The 22237-nt window shown below is 49.4% G+C and overlaps 1 protein-coding gene across 2 annotated transcripts in view; it reads right to left on the bottom strand.

Annotated features, from left to right (window-relative positions):
* Window positions 1–21573, bottom strand: part of LOC130159001 (gamma-aminobutyric acid receptor subunit beta-4) — a 75008-nt gene extending 53435 nt beyond the window's left edge. For both annotated transcript variants that reach the window (XM_056360146.1, XM_056360148.1), the window contains exons 1-2: window positions 21113–21573; window positions 16973–17061 (exon numbers count right to left, since the gene is read on the bottom strand). In XM_056360146.1, the coding sequence (XP_056216121.1) occupies window positions 16973–17061; window positions 21113–21192 (169 nt within the window). In that variant the 5' untranslated portion in view covers window positions 21193–21573. The remainder of the gene's footprint in view (window positions 1–16972; window positions 17062–21112) is intronic.
* Window positions 21574–22237: the final 664 nt, after the last annotated feature.

The raw sequence follows: 22237 nt of genomic DNA, 5'->3' as shown, positions 1-22237 counted from the left end.
CAGGAAGGGTGGAAATGTTCCTGGGTTTTCACCATATAGAAGGACTGTAAGAGGAATTCACAGATTGCTATCTGCATAACAGCTGTGCTCACAGATCTCAAGACTGAGGCTCTGCTACAGCAGTTAATAGGAAAACATCTAAAAGATGCCATCCCAGCAAGCTACAGAAGCTAAATCATAAAGAAGTTTCCCAACACTAATTTTCCGGTTCCTTTCCTATTTTTTTCAAGCTTACGTTCAGCATCAAGCACAAACTTGGTAAGTGTTCATGTTACTTGAGAAGTGAGAAGAGTTGGCCACATATCATGAAAGCAGAAATGTTTTGGGAATCACTTTCATCCAGCAGCTCTGATTTGCAGTGACATCTAGAAGCACTGAGTTCAGCAGGGTCTCTTAAGAACCTATTTAAATTTTTCCAATGAAATCTAGGTTTAAACATCCATTAAACACTCCAACCCTTTCTCTACTTGTTTTTTTTAACTCTTATTTCCATGACCTCTCCCCCACCCACAGCCAATGCTGCACACTAAGCTTGCCAGCCTCAGCAGAACAGCCAGGAACATTAAACACATTCAGAGGCTGATATCAAAGCTCTCTCCCAAATCTTAGCAGGTCACTCCATCACATATGTTGGATTTAAAAAAGCGAAGCATACCATGCCATTATGTTTTCGGCCATTGTTAAACATTACCAGAAAAAGAGATGGTCTCATGGCAAGTCAGCAAATATTACATTATCTTTTTCTCTGTGGGACTATGAGGAACTTGCTGCTGCTGAGGAATCTCCTCCACAGGAAGCAAGCATTGCATTTTGGAGCTGAAAGACAGGGCCTTGGTCTCCAGAATATCTGGGGCTGTCAATGTCTGCTACATCCCCATGGATTCATTGTTCTGCTGGGGAAGGAGGGGTATCCACCACCACTAATTCTCACAAAGATCGTAACTTGTCTCCAAGTAGGTCTGGCAGAAGATGGTTTCTTCTGCCTGACAGGTTTTCCTGCATGTTGCCGTGATTATTTAGGGAGCGCTTGTTACTTTTGAAGCCACTGAGCCCGCATGAGACCAAGATTGTGCCTAACCTTGCTAGGTTCTCCATCCATCCACATCAGACCAGACAGAGCATCACTCTGCAAGAAGGCTAACGAGATTTTCCAGCCTGTACCATTCCACTCTCCTGGCAGCCCGGCTTTTCGCTTCATCCAGTCAGATGACTGAGTTTGCACTATTCATTTAAGAAGGGGGAATACCAGGGATTTCCCAAGAGAAATGAAATGTTAAAGCACGCTCTCACCAAGATGGTGATAACAAGGACAGCACACACATTTGATGGAACATCTAAGGGAGGGTACATCCATAGCATGGCTCTTGAGCAGACACTCAGAAAATCCAAACAGTGAGCAAATCAAGGGCTTCAGTAAGAGGCAGGCTTTCCTCCAAGCAAGCAATGAGGCCAAATCTTCAGCAAGGAGCAAAGAGACATAGCACTTGCAGAGCAGGCAGAACTGACCACTGTGATGCTCTTTGCAAACACATAGGTTAACCTTGATAATGGCAGCCGCATTTCCAGCATGTTGTCAAATGAAGCTGTCCCTGTAGATCTGAATAGATACAGAGCAGTTTCTCAAGCAAGCTGTGCCTGTGTGAGCCAGTGCTGAGGGATCCTTTTGGAAGAACAATCCTTTCCCAATGCAGATGCAGCACTTGTTCTGTGACTATTCTAGGGAAAGCAGAGAGCTAAGGAGCACAATCTGTGAGGCACAGTGGATTACCTAATCTATCTCATGGGCATTTTTAATGGATTAGTAGGTATTAGAGTGGGATATTGCAAATATCCCATGGAAATTTGGAAGTGAGAGAGAACAATCAACTGGCTGTAAAAACAGTGTAAAGGTTGTCCCAGAGGTACTGAAGAATTACAAAGGAAGCTAAATCAAGGTTGATTTTAAAAGATGTTGGTAGACAGCTACCCAAGCTGAATAAAAACAACATCTCAAATGTACAGGCTTAAAAATGGAACAAGAGAGTAAACATCAACCCTTACAGCATCTGTACTACTGATGGACTCAGTTCAGAAAAGCACCTGTACACACACACACAGGGCTTTCAGCACTAAGAAAAATCACTGGCTACCCGGAACACCATCTGCTCTTGGGAGAGACCTAGGTCAGTGTTCAGGAGACAGATTTTGAAAGCTGTTTCATCCTCAGTGAGGAAGGTAGTCTTCCAAAGCCTTCCGTGTGTGTATCTCTGGCCTGTGTTATGCACACCCACTAAAGTTACAGCAAAGTGAGCGGAAAAATTCCCAGTTTTGTCAAATTCCTTATTTGGTGTCATTTACAGACATGTTCAGTGCATCACCGTACCAGACCTGATCATTAACAACCTGGCACCACCAGCGGGTCCCAAGCAATCACTTCTTTAAGAGTAACTTTACCGAGAGCTCTAATTCCCAACTACCACCCATCCCTTGAAGCAGGCCACACCCAGGTCAGACCACAGCCAGTTTACTTTGCATGGCAGCCACAGCTCTCACTTTCTGTGTCGGAGCAGGGTGGTTGCAGAAGGCAGATCCAGACCTGACTGTCAGGAGATAAAGGCAATGCCCTGACCTGGTGCACTGTGCTACCAGAGCAAGGACTGGCTACCTGCCCTCCCCTTCCAGGGACATTCCTCCCCATGTCCTCCAGGGCACACACACACACACACCAGCTCAGTGGCTTTGCAGTCTGAAGGGCACACACTTTGCATTTTGCTTTTATATCTCTGCAGATATGGTTTCACTATGAAACATCGCATTTCCCTGTGGTTACGCTGAGCTAACCCTGGGAAAAGCAGAGGCACTGATCATCCCATATCCCTTCAGCTCTTACTCCGCACCAGGAGTTGCAGGAGGGCAACAGGGCTTCCCAAAGCAAGGGTGTATTGTAGACTAACAGCAGATCAACACAAGCCAAGCAGTTTTTCCTCCATAGCAATATGAAGCATCAGACCCACACTGATCAGCCACCTCCACATTTCTCCACCTGAGAAGACTTCCCTCCTACACCTGTCAGGATCCTGGCAGGCAAGTGCATCTCCCCTGTAGGCCCTGCCAATGCAGCCGTGGGGCACAGTTCTGCCCCCTCTGCCTGGGAAGCTGAGGGAGGACTCGGGAGCAGTCTGCTTTTACTCAGGCCCTCAGGGCTTGCATTTGCTCCATCTCCTCACAGCCAGCCTGGACACTTGTCTACGCTCCCAGACCCGCACGCCGCCCCAGCTCAGGCAGGCTCAGAAGCCTTTGGCACCCTGCTGCTCCCCATTCCCTAGCCCACCACCTGTTAAGAGGGCAGAACTTCAGAAAGGATTGCAAACAGACACTAAGTATGTTGAAGCCCATAGGTAAATGAGCAAAAGGGAGCAAGGTATTTAATCATGTGCCTACAGCTTTCCACCACAGCACACTCATCACAAGCCTCAGGGCAGGCAGCTGCCCCCTCCTGCCTTATCTCCAGCTCGCAAAGTTAGTGTCAGAGCAGACCCCCTCCCAGGGCTCCTTCACAGCCTGGAAAATACTCTTTACAACCCAAAATGCTGGATTCCTGCACAAACATTGGTGCTACAAGGTCCACAAATCCACACAGACTTTTAAGCAAGGTTAGGGCTGAATCCCTAGAGCTGGAACCCCCACAGCACCACAACATCTCTTACAGCAGCCCAGGACATAGAAGTGGAGCAGATTACCTAGGGAAACCACAGGAACATCCTCCTACCCACAGCCAAATAGCTCCTAACACCAAGGGTGGTGCTATATGTGGGACATCTCATCCCATCCCAGCACTTCCTGGGGACAGATACAGGATCCAACCACTCAGCTCCCTCCCTCCACAGGACCCTCCGCCCCACTCAGGTGAGGCTGCCAGGGTGGCACACACGTGAGGCCATTTTGCCATTTTTTCTCCATACCAGCTGACAGCTATGGAAATTTCTCCTATGTTGTCCATTAGTCTGTCTCACTTCCTACCAGCCCTCTCAGGGCACAAAGGTCCTGACCCACCTTTTCAGTGCTGAGCTCTTCTGGCACATACCCGTAAGCATCTGCTATATGGAGGAGCCTCTCTCTTATGTGTACTGGATACATCACCCCCCAAACAACTGCCGACCTGGCCTGTACTTGAGTATGTGACCTGTCTGGGAAAACACTCTCACACATTGCCAAATCCTGAGCCATCTAATCCCCTTAGCTGAAAATGAGCTGAACCAAATTAATTTAAATGGGTTAACACAAGCTTCTCCGTTCATATCAAATCCATTACTCTGTCTTGGAAGTATTTGTAACAACAACAAAATATCTGGACTTGTCATTTTTATCAAAGTGACAACAAGAAGGTATTTCGCTTTTTTTCCCCGTTTTCAATTTTTAATGAGTCAGTCACACCGCCTCATGACTGTTTAAGAACTCTTGCCTTTACAGGATACCACATCTAACCCCCGAGTTGAAGAAGAGAAAGAAGATGGCTAGGTCAGGACATGCCAAACTGGCACATATATTGAAATCAGGGCTGGGACATCCAGGAGCAGCAGGGGATAGCCCTGCTGTGGCCCCATTGCCATACCTCCACGAGATTACTTTTTGGTGGTGCCAGACATGGTCCTTCACCCCCCAACACAGTGCAAAGTCAATGGCTGGGGTCTCCAAGGTAAAGTCACTCATTTCTTGTTACTTTTGCCAAGCCCTTTACAGAGATGTAGGCCTTTCCCGGAGCCCACCTTATCCTTTCTGACAGAGCCTGCTCCTAGGGCTTTTGTTAGTGTTGACTTCAGATGCCTCCTACCACCACCTCTCCATCCTGCACGCTCATCCTTTCCTTACCCTAAGAAGGGCCTTTGGCTCAGCTCAGAGGCAGAGCTTTGGGGCTGCACGGTGCCCAAAGTTTATGCTCAGTGACAGTCAGGACAATTTTCAGAGCAAGTATTGAAAAAAAAGAGTGAGTCAGGCCTGAAAATACCATGACATTCACATTAAAATCATGACTCTGAGTTAGAAATCATGAGAAACAAAGCACACATACAAACAAGCCTCTTGTCTTTCCAAATGTTATACATGGGATTATATGTTTTTATCTCCCAGTTTCTGAGTCTCTTGGATATGCCTTGTTCAGGTTGTTCTGCTTTTTCTCAAAACAGAAAAGCTTACAAAATTCAGTGATAACTGAGGATTGCAAGAGTCTTGTAGGAAGAAGAATGTGAGTTTGTAAGTTGGTCATTTTTGAAAGACTGACCTCTGTACTGGTGTTTCCACCATTTCAGTAATGATTGATTTCCAATAGTGTCTTGGAAATTCAGCAGGACAAATGTTACCTTTTACCCCAGCACCTCTTATTAAAAGCTAGAATTAACTGCCATTTGTTCACCAAAATAATTGCTTTCACTCAGGATGCATGGATGATCAAATCTTGCAGAGCTTTTACATATATATTCATCTCCAGCAATTCATCAACATAATAATCACACATTATTAACTTGAGTACTCATCAAATTTTTTTCTCTAGCTTCAAATACTAGCAAGGAGCTAGTGTGCAATAGGGAAGAAAAACATGTAGGGGAACTTGTGATGAATGTTCTATTTTTGCTGTGAAAGGAGAATAAGAAGAAAAATTCAGCTCATAGCCTACCCTCTCACTCACTTCCAGAAATTTCCTACCAAGCTGAGACCCTTCCCTGGAGGCCAGTAGACTGGACTTTCCTGCAGACCTTCTCCACAGCTGGAGGAGTTTTCCTTCTTCAGGTGACAATGTCCCACCAGTAAGCTCCCACCCATAACCTGGGTGACCTCCTCTCCTGGTTTGGCAGCCTCTGATGTTACACCCAGAGCTTTGCCACCTGCAGTAGGCAGCCCCATTCTTTATACATTCCCTGTTAAAGTGCCCGGAGCAGCCCCTGAACCTGGCCTTTCCCATGGCATAAGTTTCCCCCAACCTAGAGGAATCATCTGCTGTGGTCTCACTAATGCAAAGCTCCTTAAAGAAAGAAGCCTGCAGGTGGGTTGTCTTGCTGTGGTCAACTTGTAAAAGAGGAGCAAGAACACCAGGAAGTGGCTGGTAGCTGGGGAGATGTGTTTAGAAAAATCTCTTGATCAGAAAACCCATCCTGGTTCTGCAGCACAGCTGACGTTATGACCTGTGGAAAAGGACAGGGCAGTCTGATGTTCTCACATCTCACTGATGAGCCTCAGTCCCAAACGCAAGCACAGGATGATAAACTCTCATAGGAACCAAGGCACACTACTTTCTCTTGGTAGGGGCATAGTAAAAGCCTACTACAGCTTTTAGTGGCTGCAATGACCCTGCAGGCTCAGAGAGCAGAGTCTCGCACTGGGACAGGCAAGGCTCTGGTGTCCCTTCCTGCTGACAGTCCATGGGAAGATTCATTACAGAAGAAGAAGAGTGAAGGCTGGAACTAGTGCAATAGCCACGTCACCCCTTCTCATTTTTTCTACTATATGACATGATTCAATGCAGTGAATATATTGCCTGCCACATATAATTTTTTGAAAAATTCAGCCAATGACCAGCTTTTCAAAATTTCATTTTTTCTGAAAAGTATGGTAAGGAATGCTCTCCTGCTCTGCCCACCAGAAGGGGAACTATTTGTGAAAAAAATTAATGCTCATTGCATATAAGAGCCTGCCCTATGGCTATACCCCTTCCATTTCTCTGTAGCAAGAAGTGGGCCCACCTGCCTGTTGCGTTTGGGGATTTTACAGGCTACCACAGCTGAAGGAAAAGTCATGGTTTGGTGACCAAGCAGTGGACCAGAGCACTGAGGGTGACCAGGTTTGTTCTCATGAGCAAAGAGCAGTACCAGGAAGCAGGATTTCACAGTGCTGTTCCTTGCACTGCCACAGGTTTTCTGTGTCATCTCCAACAACCTGCCCCCTCTTGGTGTCCCCTAGATGTAAAATGGACCTAGCAGTGGCCCATCACCCCACAGGTGGTGGGCAAGATTTGTTAGTCAATGTTTGTACAGCACAGGAGCCTTGCTGCTATCTGTCACACAGAGCTTGTAATACTACCTGAGAACAAATTATATTCATGCATAATCAAAATCACATCCAGCTCAGCCCTTATTCGAGAATCCTTTTTGGCTGGTGATGATGTCCAGAGCAGAGAGAGCACAGTTTGATTTCCAGAGCCCAGGCTGAGCTGGCAGAGCTGGCAGGTAGAAATATCTTGTTTTGACTGGTAAACTGAGCAAGTTTGACATGGAAACCACTGAGGGAGAATAAATATGGAACAAAAAGATGTAATTTTTACAAAAGCTCTTCTGCAACTCTAACTGTACTCGGAGCCATCCCAGACTTGAACTAAGAGGTCCTGAGGTCTGGGAGGGAAATTCAGGCAGTGGTAGGTCTGGCTGAGGCTCACCCCTGCCACAAGCGCAGTAAGTGCACAATGACTTACCAGCGCTGTGCCTGCGGGACTGCAAAGAGCAGGAGAAAGAGGAAGGGGAAAGATCAGAGAAGAAAAAGAGGTTTTAGCTCTGACACAGAACTAAGGGTAAGTGCCAAAACAAGAAGAATAGCCTATAGGAACTGCGTGATCAGTGTTCCCAAAACCAGCCTGAAATTCATACCCTGCTCAAAGCAAACTGCAGCACTCCCACAGCCTGGGAGGGAGGGCTGACTGAGAAGAGCTCAGTTTCTTTCCATTTGATGGGAACAGGATCAATCATTGGATCTCCAGAATACCTGCTTATTTGACTGATCCGTTCATGTTATAGGGGCTCCACCACCCAACATCTCTCTTTCTTGCATACATGTTGTGAATTCCTTTAATGAGCTTTATCCCATCATTAAGCATATCATTTGTCTTGTCCACATTTCTAGTCATGTTTTAACAAGTGCATGGTATTTCATATGTTATAGGATATAGACACCTAACAAATCCTACCAAGAGCTCTCCACAATAATGGATCTTACAGACTCCTGCACCAAATGCTGTCACTACCACTGAAAAGCCATCTTACATCAGTTCAGCCTGACACTTTAGTAGCCTCCAACTTGTTTTGCTTTGAACAAGACATAGGTGAGAAAAGTGACATGCACACACAGTCTCTTTCATGTAGCAGTAAAACTATGGCATATTCCTTGGCTTTTATAGTTCATGCTATGTGAGTTAAAAATATTTTTCTGCCTAACTGGGATATTGGGAGTCTTAGGAAATGAACAATGCAGATATGTAAAGCTGCTCTGATGAACAGCTCTAGGGCTGTGGGAATATGTTTTGAGTAATCAAAAGAACTTGTACTAATGGGTTTTACACTCTTTAAATTTTGTTTTCAGTGGCAGTCCCTCAAAGGCAAGTTTACCAGCAGGAATAATCTCAGAAATGGTGAATGTTATGTAGACGTTGGTCAAGGAGGAAGATGGGTCCAGGATGAGAGGGCAAACAACCTCCAGACTGGCTATAAACAACAATCTGCTTTTAATCAGTGAATTAATTAAGAAGTATTGGAATTATTCTACTAATCATTCAGTGCATTGTATTCAGTTATAAAAAAACTATGACTAAGAGAAGAGGCAAAATTCATGGAATAAATGCTTTATTAAAATTATTATGATACCTTTCTTTAGAGAGATATCTCAGAGCCCCTTGCTAGCCATGGTGCACTACCAGGGAAAGACTGCACCAGCCAAGGGTGAAAAGAAAGAATGAGGGAAACCACGCAAAATTATCTGACATGGGCTTTGGCACAAACATGAGAATCAACATCTTCTCCAGTTCCTGTGAAAGTATACTGGCCTAAGGATTACAGCAAGACTTCATGTCCTCCACTAGATACCAAATCCAGGAAACTGCTTGGTACTACCAAGCACAGCTCCAGGGCAGGCACACAGATTGCTCAGAAACCCACGTCCAGTTATCTCTGGGCTGAGACTCAGGGGAACTCATCTTCATTGCTGTCTTTGTCATGCTACCCAAAATTCTCTCTACTGCCCTGTGTCAGAGCTTTTTGTCTCTGAAGGAGGACAACAAGGATCTTGTGGGGCCACAGATGCATACACAAAGATGTTCAACATTCAGCAAGAAGTTCACAAGCTCTATCACACTGGAGGAAGGGACTGGTCTAATATCCTAAAACACTATTGCAGTAAAAGAAAAAAAAAAAGCATGAGAAAATAAAATGGATGAAAGTTAGGTGGAAGGTTGCCCACTGCTGAATGGAACTTATGGAGCCAGTTCTTAATTAAACAGTCCACAGGATCCTTGTTCATTCCCCTTCTTTCTTTGATAGAGGATGGATTTGCTCTGGGGATGACGCAGGATTATATACGGGAGGATAGCACTGATGGGACTGGATGTGTCACAGCGCTCCTTCCTATGCAAGCCACCTAAGCCTCACAAGTCTACATGAACTCTGTATGTCTCTCTCTTGGGGCACTGGGGCTGAGCACTCACAGCTGTGGCTGAAATCAATAGGAGCTGTGCTTCGTACATGCAGTGTGCTGGCTACAATGCTGCTAAGTATTCTGGAAAATCGGGTGTTTTGGCTGGGCTCCCCACAGCAGGGGATACCTTTGACTCCTTGGAGGGAAGGTGTGAACACGCTCATGCTGTACTGGTGTGCCTGACAATTATAAAAACAACAAATTCTGTGTTGTGAGCGGGTCTGAATAGAGAGAAGTCAAGAAAGCATGAATCCAATATGGTCTTTGCCTACTCAATCCCAGGATTTGCATCAGACATGCGTCTCTCTCCAGTCTGGCTCAACCTGTCCTTATCACCTGCTGTGACCACCTCAGCTGGTCCCCACTGTCATGTTCCCAGCCCATCCCCCTCTTGAATGAAGGGAACAAGAAAGATCAGGTCCATGCGTAAACAGCATCTCTTGTGTGCTCTGCAGAGGTGTTCAGGAAGAAGCGACTGTTGGACCTTGCCTCCTGACGCACCCTTACAAGGGGACCAAATATAGATCCAGGGAGAAATCCCAGTTTTGGCTTTTCTGAAGTCCTGAGTGTCTGACTACAGCCTCAAAGTCCTTTTCACAGCATGTATTTCCTATAAAAAGAGCAAAGTGAAAAAAATAGAAATTCTATCATGTGGCAATGTGTTAACATCCACATATGTCCCAAGAAGGACTGGATCCTTTCATTTCCTGCCACTTCAGTTAATAAAGTAAGACACAACAGCAGGAGGTTGTCATCTTCCTTCTGGATTAGCCCTAGAGAGGATGTGACCCACGGTCTGGAGCCAGAAGTCACATAAATGGGGGAGGAAGCAAGGGCTGCACAGCAGCCAGCTTTACTGACCAAGAGCATCCTTTTCTTAACACCCTTTTCTCAGGAAGGAAGGTGGGACTACCAGCAGCCCTGGGGGCACATTCACCTTTTCTTTAGCCCCAGGTGACACGGGGTTTGCAGACTTCTCCAGACTGCTCCTCCCTCTGCTTCCTCAATATTCCCCCCTCTGCTTTCAAATCCAGAGCTGCTCCTCTGCCCTGCCAGGGTATTGGGAAGGAAGGGTGATATTTTCCACCATAGTAAGGCTCTGTGAAGTGCAGCATTTCAGGTTAACCCTGTGTCCAGCTTTGGGCAATTTCTCCTGCAGACAGCGAAGGAGATGGCTGTGGCAGCAGGAGTCCCTTCCTGCTAAGTCTCAATTCCCTGCCCCGAAGCATGCAAAAGAGTTGGCTCAAGGCATCTCAGAAGCATAGGGAAAATTGAATCTGGCTGCTCTGAGATTTAAACATTTTTGCCGTAGAAGTGGAGGGGAAGAGAGCTGGAGATCTGAGGACTAAGCCTTAGAAAGGCAAGTTTGCAGCTCCTACTGCCCCGGGACAAGCAGCTCAGGACCAATACCTGCCCTGCTGCCAGGCTGCCCCTTCCCAGCCCCACACCCTGGCCCTCCGGCAGCAGCACCATCACCCTGGGATGCTGCACCAGCACTGGAGGCAGAGGGGCCACGGTGCTTGTGCCATCCAGGTCATTGGCGGTCCTGGGCACCTGCCTGCTACACATGCACCAGAGCCAGCCCTGCTGGAGGTGCTGCCAGTTTCATCCCCCAACATTTTATGAGAGGAAAAAAACGCAGCATGTAGTTGCCTCGGCTTGCTGTCAGAAATTTCTACATCATTTTGTCTAGAATTTCCCCCCTCCCCTTCAAAAAGTCTTAGCAAGCCAGCTGCACGGAAAAAAACACAACCACTGTGGCTGAACCTTACATGCAATGGAAAACAGGGACATTTTCAGGAAGCCATAACAATGTGCAATACCACCAGCCTTGACTACGTAAGAAACCAAATTCCCATTCCTTCCAGTACAGGACCACTAAGACTAGCTGTTTCCAGCCACACAGGGCTGGTGGGCCAGGGCTTGGGCCCCCCTCCACCTCCTGCTGCATTCGTGCCAGCCAGCGCAGCCGCTCAGCCTGCCAGCTCCGCCAGTTTCAGAGCCCTGAACTACTGACGATGCTTCACTGCAACACTTTATGCATCAGCAATCATTTATTTTTACAGTTCTGGGTTTCAAGTGGTGCTGTTATGCAGGGAAGGGCTGAGGGTTTCATCCCCAGGTTCATGGAATTTGGAGAGGACTTTGAAGGAGAAATGCTGGGGAACAAGCAGGAGGTGGGGGCAGGCAGGTCCCCAAGAGGGTTCAGGTGTGGTGGAGCAGAGAGGGGCTAAGGGCAGGAGGGGCAGGGGAGAGAGAGGAGGGAGGCCAAGATATTACAGCTAAGGAGGGGGTTGGGTGTCAAAGGAGGAGGGGTGAGACTGGGCAAGGGTGACAAGGGCTGGGGAGCCAGATCCATGCCACAGAGCAAATGAGGAGCAGGACACAGGCTCGTTTCAGTTCAAGACCCCCGAAGCACTAATTCTCCTTAGGGAAGTTTGAATTAAAAATGGGGCAGGGAAAGCTGCTGGCTCCACAGGCATGAAAACACGGGATTTACTGTGTAATCCTGAGGGCTTCCCAGTCATTCTTTTTTTTTTTACCAGTCATTCTCAGACACTGTGCACAACACCCAGGAGAAACACTAGGAACCCAGCACTCTAGGTGGGCTGGATGCAAGGAGCAAAGAATGCCCTCACCTTGCTTTTGGCTAACGAGATCTGTAAATGATGCTGGAAAACCATAAAGGGTCCCCTTTCCATCCACTCATGAGAAGCGGAGCCAGCTGCTGGAAACTGTTGTTAAGTTTTGGGCTGGAAATGTTGCACCAACAGAGAGCAGCTGAGTCACTGAGCTTCAAGTGGGATCCTCCTGCCATTCCCTCACTGAATTCTTACCCTGGGGCAACAAGGTCTTTGTTTGCTTTCTTTCCCCCCCCCTCCTTCTTTCTTTTTTTTTTTCCTCCTATGGAACTAATGTTTCTGAAAGTGAGTGTCTAAGAGTACCTACAAGAACCAGGGTGCTGCTTTGAAAGCTCCTTCTCTCCCCCACCCATGGCCCTGCAATGCTTCCCAGACCTGATCTGCAGCATCCCCTGCTCATACAGTCCTAAATCGTGAGCATCCTGCTTGTCTTACTGTGGTGTGATTATTGCGCTTGCAATATACCCACCAAACATTGCTCCCCATAATGTCCTTCCCCCTGGCCAGGGCCAACTGGATGACACCCGCCCATGATTTGATCTCCCTGTGAGATACACTGCGTGCTCCCCCAGAGAGGAGCAGGCTCCCCAGCACACCCTGCCAAAAGACCTCGCTCTGCATAGTTGCTGATCTTGCAGTACCAGGACAGACATCTCCCTCTTCAGTATCCAAGAGCCCTGGCTAGATCTTCTTCCTACCCTGCAAATCCTTCCTCCAAAGCTGTTCCAGATCTTCACCACTGGCCAAATGGCTTAGACCTGCTTTACGATGACCCTCTGCCCTTTTGGTCCCAGATCATCTCCTTGCTCAGCCCATGAAAACTGGGTGTTGTGGTCCCTACAGTCCCACTCTGCCGCTGTCCCACATCTTTCCAACGTGGTGTGCTACACCAGGGCTTGGGGGACTGGCTGAGGGGACTGTCCAGGGCCCCCCAGGCTGGAAGGGTTTATCACCTGTGCCCCAAGGACCAATGGACCTGCAGACCCTTCAATGCTAGCCCCTCCACCTCTCCTGGTGCTTGACCCCCCTGGGCTGCCCCCACTGAGCCAGAACAGCTTTCTGGAGGAGTTGCTCCCAGGTTTTTCCATCACCACCACATGGCTGCAACTTTCCCCCTTTCTCCCGTGTCCCCCCCCCCATTCAGTCCAGCTCCCCAGATGAGCACGTCATACTCATTGCCACAGAACCACCCCTGAGAGCCGACCTGCTCATCGGCCTAATGGGTTTCCAAGAGGGTGGGGAAGAGGGGAGGAGAGCGAGTGGCTGATGCTTCTCAGCCACTCAGCTCAGCCCAGAGCTAACGAGGCATCTCAAAATTAAAAAGTGAACTGCAATCCCCAGCAGGCCTGTCCTCCTTTTGGCATTAGTCGGAGTTCTCTTTCTCTCTCTCTCAAAAAAAAAAAGAGGACTGGGGAGCTGTGAGTTGCATTTGGAGCTGTTGAAGCACCACATCCCAGGGACAGTGTAGGCGCTGGAATGAGGAGGGCAGCCCAGAGCTGCTGTGCCGTGGAAGCACTGTCTCTCTTAGAAAGGTTGTGAGGTGCAAGATCTGCTTCACCATGGCAAGGATCATAAATGGTACATGGGAACAGCCAAAGTCCCCAGCCCAGCCCCCTCCTGCTCTGTGGGCAGCAGCCATGGGTGCACAGAGGAGGCACCCCAGGGTGCAGAGGTGAGGACAGTGCAGAGGTGATTGCCACCAGGCACTGATGTGGGAGGAGGATGGCAAGAAGGAAACACTCCTGTAGGAGGAACACATGGGGAAAGCAAGCGGGGAAAGAGCAGAGAGGGGAGGAAGGGAGGGCATGGCGAGCAGCCTGGTTTATTGCTTTGTGGGCAGCATTTATCATATAGGAATCAGTCTGGGAAGGACCCTTCTCTGCCCACACCTCTGGGGTGCCCAGCACCAGCTTCTCTGACCTCCCCTGCCCCCAGTGCCCTCATCTGTGAGCTGCAGAGGGCCAAGGACTCTGGCTTGTAGAGGTGCACTCTGAGGCAGCTGAGCCTGGTTCACAGGCAACTGAGTGGTAGCTGCTTTGCTCCAGTCCACTCCTGCAGGCAGCTAGCTGCCTTGGTCACTGCTGGGACAGCCCTGAGACAGCCCCATGCCATTCCTCCAGGTCATGCAGCTCCAAGGAGGACCTGCCACCATTCTGAGATGCTGTCTTGCCCATTCACAGCTCACCATGACTGGTCCTCCTGGGGCTAGAGCACAAGTGGGTGAAGAGTGATCGCCTCCCCCAGCAGAGATGGCTTATACCCATCTTGCCTAGATTGGAAGGCAGTCAAGGGGAGGCAGGACAGTCCAGGAGGAGCACAAGGCAGGCTGTAGGGCAGTGTTCTCGAGAACAGCCCAGTCCTCCAGTGGGTGGAACTGGGGTTCGGTCCAGCCCCACACACCCCTGAGAGACAGCAGGTCTGCATACACACAGGTTCCAGGGCTTCGCCCAAAGCGTGCCTTTTCCAGCTGCCCACAATTTACTGGGGGGAACTTCACCTTCTCCACAACCCAGCTGTGGATGAGCTTGAAGCCACAAAGGGTTAGACACGTCCTGGAATGATCCTACTGGATTTCTCCTAACAATGCATTTGGACCAAAATCTCAGAGAACTGGTGAGCTCTGGGGACAGCAGTGGAGCGAGGAAACTTCCACCCCTTTTCCCCGGGGTTGTAATGCTAATGATCTCCAGCTTTCAGACTCACCTCTGAGCTCACCCTCTCCTCTACTGTAAATGATGCAGGGGCAATTTTTTCCAGATAAGCTTATCCTCAGGGGAGGGGGGCAGACATGCTGAGAGCACGGTCACTGGTGCTGCCAGCCAGGACTTCACATTTATGAGCAAAGGGAAGGACAAAAAGGGGTGCAAGGCAACAGTGAGATGAGTGCAGGAATGAGGGTTACTGTCATCTTTCTAATTCTCTGCTTGAGTGAGGGGAAAAAGCAGTTTTCTACTTTGGGAATTCAGAGTAACATCAAACAAAATGCAACGGTTGCCCAAAACCATCCATTTTGCAGTCAGGAAGGACGCAGTGCCCGCTGAGCCCAGCCCGTGCACTGCACAGGCTGGCAGGGTCAGCAGTACCGCCTGCACAGAGCCCCGTGCTGCCTTGCCCAGGCTGAAGGAAGGGGTGGCCCGTGTCCTGCGGGGGTGGCTGGATGCCCTGGGGACCTGACATCAGCGCACACAGGCTGTGAAGTGGACGTGGGCTGCTGGACCTCCAGCCCCGTGGCTCCCCTCTGCACCCCTCTGTTCTGTGCCTCCGTGGAGCCAGATCACCTACTGGTTTACTGTATCATAATCATCTCAGTGGCTTACAAGATGGTTTTCTTGCAGTTTTTATGTCATCTCTGCAGTTCTCCCCCTCATAAAATGTGACTGCACCAATTCCTGTGATTTGGGCTGGTCAGATAATAGGGACATTTCATGTTTCCCAGACAGAGTCATTAAATCAAATCCAGCCCTATCCCATGTCCAAAGGAGAGAAGGGGGAGGGGGCAACCCCTGTTTCCTTGTGGGCTGCTGCAAGCTCCTCCAAAGGGGCTCACCCACTGCACTGAAGTGATCACCCAGATGCTTCTGCGCACTATGGAGGGGTGAGTATCTCCCCCACCCCACAGTCCTTCCTGAGGCCAAGGCCTCACAGCACTTGGTGCAGCCACCTGAGCTCCCTGCTCCGTTCCAGGGCAGAGCATGGTGGCGAGGGCAGTGTGGGCAGTGTGTGTGAGGAGGGAATGCAGTCTCTGCTGAAGGGGAAGGGGCAGCGAGTGGATGGGGGCAGGTTTGGATGGGGTGCATGAAAATCAAATGTTTCAGGAACAGGTTCATTCATGGGGTCATGGGAAACTGGAATACACTGGGGTGACTTCAAAATTTGATGAAATTAGTGGGATTATTCCTCTACCCCCAATTTCAAGGAGCTCTGGATCACGCCCTTTGTGAGAAAACTCCTCCCTTGTATCACCACGGAATTGGCCCTGGCATCTCTCCCCATCCAGAGCACAAGCATGAATCTGCTTCCCAGCAGTCATCTGGAGGACATCTCAATGTGGTTCCTGTTCTCCTGCAGGCTGAAGATCCCGCAATCCCACACATCTCCTTATGAGGAGGAAATCGCATTGCTCAGAGAAGACTGAAAACAGCCAAGCTCGGCAGGCTGAAGCCAGAAGCCCTCCAAAACCCCCTTTCTGTGCAGTCAGCTGTAGTTCTCCACTACCTGCTTCTCCCCAACAAATGGACCTCAACTGTGCCCTGGAGTATGACGGTACCCAAGGATTATTTCGTATTTCATCTCCACGAGGACAACAAAGAGAAGGCCCTTCCCATTCTACTTTTTGTTCACAGGACACAAGAGAGGAATTGCAGATTCTTGCACCTCCTCACATCTCCTCCTGAATACCAGCCAGGACACCAGCTCCCCAGGGAATATTTTATCCTATATTGTTGCTGAGAGGGCAGCCTGGCAGACCACCCAACAGCCCTGCCAATGATGACCCCAACCCTCTGCAGGGAAAAGAGCTAAAATATCTGGCATGGGGAACAGAAGTGGAGAAGGGATGACCTGTTGTCTGTGATGGACAAAATTCTGGAGTACATGAAAAGCAGAGTGTCTCTGCCCCAGAAACATATCCCCAGAAACATCATACCATGGACAACCCAACTGTCTGCAAAAATGTGTGACAGCAAGAGGAGAAGAGCCAGTGAGAGGAGGATGGAAACCAGAAGGCAAGAAAGAAATGTGAGGGAGAAGGCAATAAAGAGATGAGGACTAGCAAACAGGGGAGGGTAGGAGACATCAGATGGGAGTGTTTCATGAGGTCAGTGTGTGCTGTGAGTGCCCAAACTGGCAGCACAGACATGTGATGGCCCACATGCTCTGCTCCCCACAACTGGTTGTCACCATACCTCCAAAGTCAGGCCTGAGTCGGACGTCATAGCCCTTCAGCAGTTTGTCCACAATCTCTTTCACCACAGAAATATTCCCAGTGGATGGGCTGAAAGACAAAAGAAGAAAGTCCTCGTCATCCTGTGTTCCACCAGCCTGTGGGAAGGGGTCCTGGCCAGGCAGTACCACCACAGCATCCCTCGTGCCCCATGGCACCACGTGTGTGCTACAGACACCCCAGCCATGGGCAGAGCCTCCCTGTTTCCTTTTCTCACTCATATTTTGTCCCAGGCACAGCTCTCAGCCCCCAACCTGCACATGAGCGCCGCAGGGCTGCCAGGGCTCCTAAACCATCCTGGGGTGTGGCACAGGAGTCCTAGCAGGCTCCTCTTCTGTGGCTCACCATGACTTGTAGGTACCCCAGACTCCATCCCCCCATGCTCCCACCTGGTGTGTGCCTGCATCCCAGCAGTCCCACTGGGCTCTTGCACCCCTCAGTGCAGGCACCACTCACCACTCACACTTTCCCCCTGGCCACCAACCCAGACACTCAGGGCACATCACTGTGCCCTGCCCGTAGGTGGGTGCACACACACACATGCAGGCAAGAAATTCTCCTTTCTGTTCCACCAAGGCATGCAGGGGGCAGCTGCAGCTTCTCTCTCGCAGGGCTCGCTCCCCTTCCCCTGCCACGCTGGGCACTTGCTCCTGGTCTCACAACACACAGCACAGACTTGTCAACGCACTGAGGTCCCTACTAGACAAGTCCCCCCTCGCAGGCACCCTGCACTGTCACACACACCAGTGCAACCTCTGCTTCTCAATGCACCCAGGTATTCCTTCATATTATTGAAAAAGCAACCCTCCTTTTGTCCTATGGCCTCAACATACAGCTGATCTTTGGCGTGTAGATTCATTTTGTCACTCAGCATCACCATGACTTCTTAGCAACGCAAATCAAGAGACAGAGACACGGAAGGAGAGTCCATCTTTCCCTCTGTATGCCAGAGCAGTGATCCTTCCCCTCCCAAACCCCTGACTTGCACACGGAGGGGGGGTGGAGGTGGGCAGGCGTCCTCCCTAAAGCTGCTCCAGCTCCTCTAGCCATTTCAGCAAGGAGGGAGCTCCCTCTAAAAACAGCCCAAGAGCCAAAGCAAAACTGAAGGTGGAAAACCAGAAAGCAGAGGATGCTAAAAATATTGAACCTATTCAGTGCTGCAGGGTATATAGGTTTTCTACCTGAATACCCAGGCTCTGTGCCACCCTCATCCCCTGCTTTGCATGAGAATAGAGACCCTGCCGGTGACAACTGCTGCTCTTTGCAGTCACCCACCACAACAGCATGTCTCCTTGTCAACACCGCCTCACACATCCATCCAAGTAAAGCTGCAAAGCTGCACCATAGCACTACCTCTGCCAGCCAGCCCCGTGCCTCACTGGACACCGGGGTTTGCACGGACACGTCTGTGTGTCTGCACACACACACACACACACACACACACGCACAGACATACATGCCCTCCTGACTGTATGGAGAATATATGGACTCCCTGTCTGTGCACAGACACGCAACATGCAGACACATGAACACACTGGAGCTCAAGGGTACATCTGTACAACATGCACAAACATGTGTGCACGTGTGTGACCCCATCCAAGTCTGTGTGGAGGTGACTGTGGGTGCAGATCCATTGGGTTATGATGGGACACTGAACTGTGGACACAGAATTTATGCAGGAGCACAGAAACAGGCATTTGTGGGTGCCTGAGACTGGGTTCCCAGGTGTTCAGACTCTCAGTACAAATGTGGGTGGAGGCATTTGGGACCACTGGGGAGTCTGGTCATGCATTAAAGCTCTGGGTGCACAATCTGTGTGTGTGCAGGGATTTCTCCACCACGCAGGCATGTGCAAATGTGAGACAGCACACTTCCCAGGCCCAGCTTTGGTGCACGGGCAAACTGTTCAGCACTTGTGCTGGGGAGGGAAGTATCTGAGCTGTACTCCAGAGCATGCACCTTAGAGGGGTACAGCTCTTCATTGCATTGCTTTAATAACTGTAAAAAGGCCAGAGAGGTGCACACAGGTGGACATTTTCACAACACTGTGTCTCGGCTTGCAAGGTCTGCTTGCACCTGTGGATTTCTACGCAGGTGTGTGAGGTTTTGCAACATGTTTGTGTATACGTGCTCATCATGGATTAGTAATGTGCACCAGCATTTGTTCATTTCTAGACAGTCATTCCTAGGTACATAGATTTCCATATTTATAATATAGCCAGTACGTATTTCTCAAGGGATTTAGACACCTCTCTTTAGCTTCACACAGGACATAAACTCAGGAAGCAGTGTTACTCCTTAATATAGCAAGGAAATTGAGGCAGACAGTGACCAATGTGCCAGGGGCCATACAGAAAGGGGAAGAGCAGGAAGAGGGATATATGGGCTCTTTCCTCCTCATCAGCTACAAGTTGGCCCAGTGAGGGCATAAACTGGCATCATAATTAAGGGCAAGGTCTCTTGCCTCTCAGGGCTCCTTTTGATCCAAAAAGCCAAGTCCCTCCCACCAAACATGCAAGTTGTACATTTGCCCAGCTGTGGGCGAGCAGCTGCATGTAAGTGCTATTCCTGGCAAATATGGGTCTGCATCCGCTTAGGGAGCACGTACATCCAGGCTGTGAACTGAATTTTTGAGTACTGTGTCCCTGATAATGTGTGGATGTGCATGTGCTTTGCATACACACATACACTTGCAGCCAAACATCCACATATATGCACACCATGCTGCTAGCTGTGATGTGTGGGAGTAGCTGAAGGCATGTGCACATGGGAGAGTGGCTGGTCTCCAAGGTGTGCACAGATATACACGCAGAATATACATGAATGCTAGTCCTGGACATAAGCAGATATAAGCACACATTCAAGGACACATCTGAGCAAAGCCTTTTGATACGTGCATTGCTCTTTATGCCTTTGCTTGGACACTGCCTCTATACATGCCTGTGTATGCGCCCATACACAGTGGAACCATGCATGAATGGTGTGGGTAAGGTGGGCATGAATCTGCGCATGTGCATGTTTATAACTGTGGGAACATAAATCTCTGTATATACAGATCTGAAGCCTGTGCAGGGATCTGCATGTGTGCTTCAGGAACACACCGCTCGGTGTGCATGGCTGAGCAAGGAGATGCCACAGCTTCCCCCCCCCCCCCCCCCAGCAGACTTCATGCACGCCATTGGCACAGAGGTAGAAACCCACCTGCCCGCATGTGTGAGGAGGGAGGGTGAGGAGGAGTAGGCAGTGCTACTCCCGTGTGTGAAAGCAGGGAATAAATGTCTGTGTCGGAGCAAACAGGTGTGCTCTGTACACCTTGTCCAGGCTGGATGAGTGCCTGCACCTCTGGTTGCTTGGAGCACTCGGTGCTCAAGGCATATACCAGGAATAGCTGCAGCTCGAATATGCAGGGGTTTAGTGCAAACATTTACACGGCTATGCGCAGAGCAGGTAAAGCGTGCTGTGCTCTGTAGGTGTGTTGTGATACACATGTGTGTGCACCCAAACGGGCATGCATGAATGTGCACATGCAGGGATGTATCTGAAGGGACTGCGCCCACAGATGATTCTGTTGCATGCCATAAATCTGTGTGGAGGCACAGACGTAGGCATTGCCTCCCGTACACCGCAGAGCCAGAGCTTTGGTACAGGCACAGCACGCTTGGATGTGAGTGTGGCTGCCTGTGTGTGTGCAGACCCCGGCATGGCCAAGGCAGCCCTGCGCCGGGGTGCGTATGCCCACAGCTTGGTGCCATGCACTCCCTCGGCTCCTACGGACACCATGTTCCTCAGCAAAACACTTCATTTTGCCATTTTCCCCCCGGTCGCGTACGGGTGGGGGGGTGGGGGGGGCACACGCTGCAAGCGGGCTGGTAGGTGGGCTCCGTCTGCAGAGAGCCTGCTCCACGTCTCATGTATGAGCATCCCTCCTCCCCCTAAAATGACACGGACTGGGAAATAACAGCAGCAGGCAGCAGGGGAAGCAATTTGGGGAAAGAACCCCCTCCCCTTCCCCACATACAGATCGATGGAGAAAACCCCAAACAAAACAAACAAATCCTGTGTCAGCCCCCCTGTCCCTGCAGCCTGGGATCGCAATCCTTACCTTTGCGCACAGCAGGCGAGACAAAGAGCTGCTAAAGCAGAGACAATTCCACTCAATCTGTCTGCCTGAAATGTCCACATTTCCACAAAGACGAAGGATGAAAAAAAAATCTTTGGAGGGGAGGGGAAAGGACTGATCTTGTGAAATCCCCCTCCAAAAAAAGGGGGGGAGGGAAAAAAGAAACCAACCCCCCCCAGTTAATGATTTCCTAGAGAAAAAGAATAATGAAAAAAAATTAAAAATGTGGGGGAAAAATATCCCCCCCCCCTCCTTCAGTGCCAGTCAAAGAATTCGTTTCTTCTTCCTTTCAGCATCCTCTCAACAAGAGACATCCTCTGGCAATGGAGAAAATCCCAAGAGAAAGAAAAATAAAATGCCCCAAAATGGGCTCAGCAAAATGTGAAATCGAATCTCACAGGTATGCAGAAGAAGGAGAAGAAAAAAGAAAAAAAAAAAAAAAAAGAAAAAGAAAAAAAGAACTCAGTGTCCCCTGAGCACTCCACTTGGATTATTTTTCCTCCTGCTCTTTTGCCATCCGGTTCTGCAGATGTTGCATGGCTCCTGCTACCCACCTTCAGAGAAGAGGAGGAGGAGGAGAGAGAGAGAGAGAGAGAGAGAGAGTGTATGTGTGTGTGTGTGTGTGTGTGTGTGTGTGTGTGTGAGGGGGGAGGTGTGAGTTATCTAGCAATATGATTTTATTCTGGATTTTACCTACTTGCTCCCCCTTCCTTCTTTATTTTCCGAGGGGGAAGGGGAAGCAACCCAATCCCACTGTGCAGTTATTTTTTAGGGAAATCTCAGGCTCATCAATTGGAAGGTTTGGGGCTTTTCTGAAAGGGTTAAAAAAAAAAAGGAAAAACAAATACAACCCAGTAAATAAATAAATACATATATGCATGTGTAGAAAATAAATAAATCCCTGTCTGCGGAAAGAGCTGCTCTCCGAGGGAGGACTTGATGTCTCCCTAGTGCTGTTGCCGCAGCTCCTGTGGAGTTTTGCTGCTCATTGCAAAGTCACAAGAGGAGGGGAGGAGAGAGGGAGTTTGTGGATGGGGAGGGGGACTCTCCGGACAAATTGGGATCCTGACGTCATGGCTGACAACATTAACCCCTGCTGGCTTGCAG

This window comes from Falco biarmicus, chromosome 14 (genome assembly GCF_023638135.1).
Source record: "Falco biarmicus isolate bFalBia1 chromosome 14, bFalBia1.pri, whole genome shotgun sequence".
Taxonomy (NCBI): domain Eukaryota; kingdom Metazoa; phylum Chordata; class Aves; order Falconiformes; family Falconidae; genus Falco; species Falco biarmicus.
The sequence above is the reverse complement of the archived record's forward strand: the minus strand, read 5'-3'. Positions and strand labels throughout refer to the sequence as shown.